The sequence below is a fragment of the Peromyscus leucopus genome, chromosome 20 (assembly GCF_004664715.2).
Source record: "Peromyscus leucopus breed LL Stock chromosome 20, UCI_PerLeu_2.1, whole genome shotgun sequence".
NCBI lineage: Eukaryota > Metazoa > Chordata > Mammalia > Rodentia > Cricetidae > Peromyscus > Peromyscus leucopus.
Genome location: NC_051080.1, coordinates 33224238 through 33229504, shown reverse-complemented (window position 1 = coordinate 33229504; position 5267 = coordinate 33224238). Strand labels below are relative to the sequence as shown.

Below are 5267 nucleotides of genomic sequence, written 5' to 3'. Positions count from 1 at the left end.
TGCTCTTGCCTTCTTGATTGGGACCCCCACCCCGAGAGCTGCACAGCCTTGACCTTACACGGCACCCCAGACCAGGGGACCTCAGGATTCCCTTCTAGCTTAAGCCAGAAGGAAAGTGGTATTGATGCTCCTATCACCTACGGAGGTGTACGTGGCTTTATTGGGCAATAAACTGGGGCACCAGCCTTAGCCCTGTATGTGATGGCAGCAGAGTCCTCTGGGCAGGACAGGCTGGGGCGTTGCTTGCAGGAATGCAGTCCGCCTCAGGCAAACTTCACCAGGCGGCCCAGTGTCTCCGCAGCTTTCTCCCGCACCCCAGGCACTGGGTCCTTCAGGAGGAGCTGCAGGGCTGTGGACAGAGGAACAGGCCAGTTGTGCACATGCCTGGGCCTGTGCGTGGGGCCGCCCACTGCCTTCCTAACAGACGGGCCTCTGCTGGGAGGGCTCGGGAGCCAACGGAAAGATAGTTTTTCCTTTTTTAGTGTTTTTTAAGCTCTTTTGGAACAGTTAAGAAGTTTCCGTGAATTACTAGAGACGATGAGGTCACCAGTGACAGGGGGAAAAAAAAATCCTGAAATCCAGGAAAATCACTTAGTCCCTGCGGGTGCCTACAGGGTCAGCAAAGCCCCAACAGAGATGGGAAGGTTGGGATGGGGTAGAGGGGCATCTGTCCTGGATTTGGGGGTGTGCTTACCTGCAATAAGCTGTTCCAGGTCTACCTGTGGCTTTTGTTCAGGCTCTGCATGCAACACCAGGAACCCTGAAGCAGGTGGGATAAGCTGTGTGGTGTACAGACTTGAGGAGTGACGGGATTAAGAAAAGGGCCTGCTTACCTGTGAACATGGGGGCAGCAGCTCTGACGTCATCCCAGCTGCTCTTGAAGTAGAACAGGTTGGTGCTCACTAGACGGCCCAGCAAGTCAGGGAAGTGATGCATCTGTGGAGTACTAGGGTCAGGGGTCAGGTCCTCAGCCCACCCCAAGCAGGGTCCCCCCCAGCACTCACCAGGTGCTTGCACGTGGAGTTGAGGAATTCCCCGAAGTGCACACTACGGCCCTCCTGCAGGTACTTGTGGAAGGCAGCTGCCAGCTCAGCACACTCCAGGTGAGGGACGCACATGCACAGGGCAAACTTGCAGGCCTGTGAAATGATGGAGTACTGTACCCAAGTTCCTCCCGGGCCTGAGGGAGATCATGCTGAGCCCAGCACCCTTTCCCCGGACCCAATGGTCACTCACACTGGCCACGGAAGCCTGAGGGTCCCGCAGATGCAGTAGGAGTGGCACCAACCCACCCACGACCTGCTCCAGGAAGACATCCTCACAGTCCCCATGGCAAGCCTTGTTGAGGTGCCCAAAAAGGCGGATGGATGCAGTCCTGAATTCCACTTTTTCCTAGCAGGGGTGCAGCCATGTCAGACCTGTGTGCATTCTGAACCCCTACTTTTTACTATGGATTTGAAAGTGCCTTGGGGTGGGTATGCAATAGTGAGTACAGGAGGTTGGAGGCTAACACAGAAGATCTGATCATTGGGGCTGGGGAGCCAGGCGGTACCTGATGTAAGCATACATCTTAAAACTCAGCACTCTCACAGGGGTACATCTGGCACCTGCTCTAGGACCTGGCAGAGGGTAAAGGTAGATCTTCAGGTGTCCTACAGCTTACACTGTCAAAGAAGGGCCGGATGCGGATGGTTGTGTGCAGCAGCACCAAGCGTAGGTCCCATGGCTCCACTAGATCTAGTAGCCGTGCAAGGCCCACCATAGCTTCCAAGGCCACCAGACTGTGTGGTTCGTCACCATCATCCAGCCCACTGACCATAGCTGTCATGAGCTGGGGGCCGTGAGCTCGCACCTAGAAGACCACTGTGTTCAGCCTGTCCCGCCCTCCAGGCAGACCTCTTCCCCAGCAGCTGTAAGCCGAGTATGCTTCCCCACACTGCCCCTTATACTCAGCCATTGTCTCCTGGCCTCCTGGGGGCTGGCCCACCTTGTCAGGTGAACCAGAGGCGATGTTGGCCAGACCTCGAAGCACCAGACGCCGCACACTGGCACTTGAATCCTTCAGCCGGGTTGTCAGGTTGTCCAGCAGTGGCTCCAGGAGCATCAGGTCATTGACCACGTTACTGCTGAGTAGCTGGAGGCAAAGCCGCTCTGACCATTTGTGCCAAATGACCCCCACCAACCTAGGCCCAGACACTGTAGCCTGTAGGTTTTCTGAAGAGGGGAAACTGAGGGCCTGCTCCTACCCCGGCCTCCCATTCTTCAGAGCCTATCAGCTTCTGGCAACAGGTACTCTGACCTGACCTAAGGCCTAGCTCTGGCTGGCTCCAGGCAGGGTTTTACTAGGTGGGGCTAAGCAAGCTCTGACGAGGACTGGGGAGGCCAAGCTCGTCTGTAGGGTATGGCTGTTCACATTCCATCCCACTGACCCTGAGAAGAAAGCGTCTTCCAAAACAGGGCTTATGAACATAGCCCCTCTCCAAGGTCCTACCTACCTCAGCCAGGAAAGCAGTGGAGGTGACCCTCTGGATCTCATACACGCTGCTCTGTGTGCACGCCAGTGCTTTCATCACCAGAGGAAGTCGGGGGCCTGCATACTTCGCCATGCAACTAGGGAAGGAGGTGCCAAAAGGCAGGAGCTGGCCAAGCTGGATGCTGGCAAACCCAAGACTAGCTTCTTTGTTAACCCAAGGGGCACTTTACCTCCCATTGCATATGGCTAGAACCCTAGGCATTCTACCCCAGGCCTTATGAGTGCTCCTCAGGCATTCTCCCACCCTTCCACTCTTGTCCAGCCCACAATACCTTCTCTCTGACAGGTAGGTGTGCCCCACACCCTCATGTCCCATGGATAGGATGTGGCTTGCTTACCTGGCCAGATGGGCAACTCCATCCTCATGCCCTGCTGAGGTCCTAAGCAACTCCCAGCCTCCCTTCAGTTCCACACACCGCAACACATCTTGACTGCCACCTCGGAGCAGCAAGGCCTGAAGGGCATCCACTGCAGAGCTGTTGATGTGTAGAGTGGATGGTATTGGATGGCCCATCTGCCGTTCTGTTTGTTTGTTTTTCCAGACAGGGTTTCTCTGTGTAGCTTTGGAGCCTGTCCTAGAACTTACTCTGTAGCTCAGGCTGGCCTCGAACTCACAGAGATCCGCCTGGCTCTGCCTCCTGAGTGCTGGGATTAAAGGCATGTGCCACCACCACCACCCCGGCCCATGTTCCTTTCTATAAGGACCAGCAAATGCTGGCAAGTCACTTGGGTGTGTAGCTCACTTGCATGCACATTCAAGAAAAACCTCCCATAGCTGTCCAGGCTTGTCTTGCCAGTGTCCTTCAAGGAGCAGGCTTGGAGGCTATTGGGTGCTCATCAGGATTGGTAATGGACTCAAAGGAAAGACTAATCTTGGCCTGGAGGTGAGCTAGCCAGATTGGCCTTTACCAGTCTCTAGGGTAGTATATAGAACCATTGAGCTATACACAAAGAACACAGATTTAGCCTCTATAAGCTCTCAGGTACTTGACCATCCCCTAAACCTGGACCTGGATAAAGCCTGTGTCTACCTTGAGGACCCAGAGGCCTCTGGAAGGAAGGGGTGGCATACAGGATTATGCTCAATTCACTGAGACTAAATAGATCTGTAAGGTGAGCCCACAATGAAACATCAGCTCAGCTAGTACTGGAGAGCAAACAGCTGGGCAGGCATTGTGAGACAGGGCTGTTCCCTACCGACTCATCTCACTAGTTCCCCAAGTTCCTGTGGGGAGCACCTGCTCCAGTCTCTTGCAGGAGGACTAACGTTTCTTTTTCCTAGGCTCGGCGAGAATTAGAATTTGGTCCCTGCTAAGATATGCCCTTATACCATGGGGAAGAGTTGAACAGATTTCTGTACCAGTGCGACTCACCAAAGTGGGTACGCCCCCTGCAGAAATGTACAGCTCTCCAGTACCACAGCCCTGCCTTCCCCTGCACACTTGCGTTCACATCAGGCCCTGTGATACCCTATGTGCACCCGACTCTGAGGCATCACCTTAGGAGTCTGGGGAGGTGGGGATAACACAAGACCCACTCAGAGTAATGCTCCATCTACTGAAAGGTGATGCTGTGGCTGCGGTGAGAACTTTTAACTGCTCTTAGTGGTCACTTCCTACATGGGTTGGGGAAGAAAGGCCGTGACTGGCAAGTGGTAGAGTAGGAGAGGGAAGGTGGGGTCCAGCTCATGCAGAGCCCATCTAGATAGAGGCTAGGCCTTGCTGGCCGCATGCTATGTGGGACCTCAGCTGATAGCATCCAGTGGAGGGCAAGGTGGAGATGTGACTATATGGCATTGTTTAGAGTCTAGTGACATTAACATGGGACATCTGGGTACTCAAACAGGGCAGCAACCAAGTGTAGTCTTAGGAACAAGGACCCTGCACAGGGCTAGCTAGAGAGCTGCAGCTTGAGGTGATAGACAGGAGTGGCTTCATCTCCCCATGTGCATCTTTAGGTGATGTGCCATTCACCAACAACTCCTGAGAAACACCTACAGGTGCCAGCCTGGCTGGGCCAACTCCTCAGTGAAACAGCCCAAAGGCCGCCCTCAGGTCCTGTGCTCCAGGGAAGGTCCAGTTGCTTCAAGGCAGTCTGCACTGACTACAGACTGAGAAAACGGCACTGTGGCTGCTGTGGTACCTGGGCAGATGCCCACAGTATACCTGTGGGAACCATCCTCAGTGTGGGCAGAACCAACCACTGGCCAGATGAGGACTGAGCATGGTCCTGCCCTAAAACCTTGAGCCACAGCTGGTCCCAGTCTGAGTGGACCATGGCCTGCAGCCCAAGTAGAGAACAGCTCAGTTATTCTCAGGCCACTGCAATGCCTCTTAAGGGAAGTATATGCTTAGCTTAGGGATCCATGAGCAATTGAGATACCTCCGGTAGCTATCTGCACAGAACACTGAAGGACGGTGTTTGCAAAGCACTGGGTCATGGCTGGTGACCCCTGTCAGCTGTCCTCTGCAAAGAGCTCAGACCAGGGGTCTTCCCAGGCAGGCAGACTGGCTCCCAGCACGCCAGGCCCAGGTCCGCTGTCTTGTCTACACAGCAGCTTCTTTCTACTGGAGTTTATGCACAGGCTCGATGGCCTAGCAGTCCTGCCCAGGTGATGGCAGTAGGGGGCGAACAGGCTGTCCAGTCCTGAGTGTCCCCGGCAAGGGTACATACCCAAAGCCAGATAACCTGGACAGGAAAGAGCTAGGGCAGGAGGGAAAGGAGGAACAATGGC

General features: G+C 54.8%; 1 protein-coding gene across 2 annotated transcripts in view; it reads right to left on the bottom strand.

Annotated features, from left to right (window-relative positions):
• Positions 1-142: 142 nt before the first annotated feature.
• Positions 143-5267, bottom strand: part of Mroh1 (maestro heat like repeat family member 1) — an 80753-nt gene continuing 75628 nt past the window's right edge. For both annotated transcript variants that reach the window (XM_028870952.2, XM_037197597.1), the window contains 9 exons: positions 2872-3009; positions 2496-2610; positions 1988-2134; positions 1664-1852; positions 1237-1392; positions 1005-1139; positions 834-936; positions 695-760; positions 143-349 (listed from right to left, as the gene is read on the bottom strand). In XM_028870952.2, the coding sequence (XP_028726785.1) occupies positions 264-349; positions 695-760; positions 834-936; positions 1005-1139; positions 1237-1392; positions 1664-1852; positions 1988-2134; positions 2496-2610; positions 2872-3009 (1135 nt within the window). In that variant the 3' untranslated portion in view covers positions 143-263. The remainder of the gene's footprint in view (positions 350-694; positions 761-833; positions 937-1004; positions 1140-1236; positions 1393-1663; positions 1853-1987; positions 2135-2495; positions 2611-2871; positions 3010-5267) is intronic.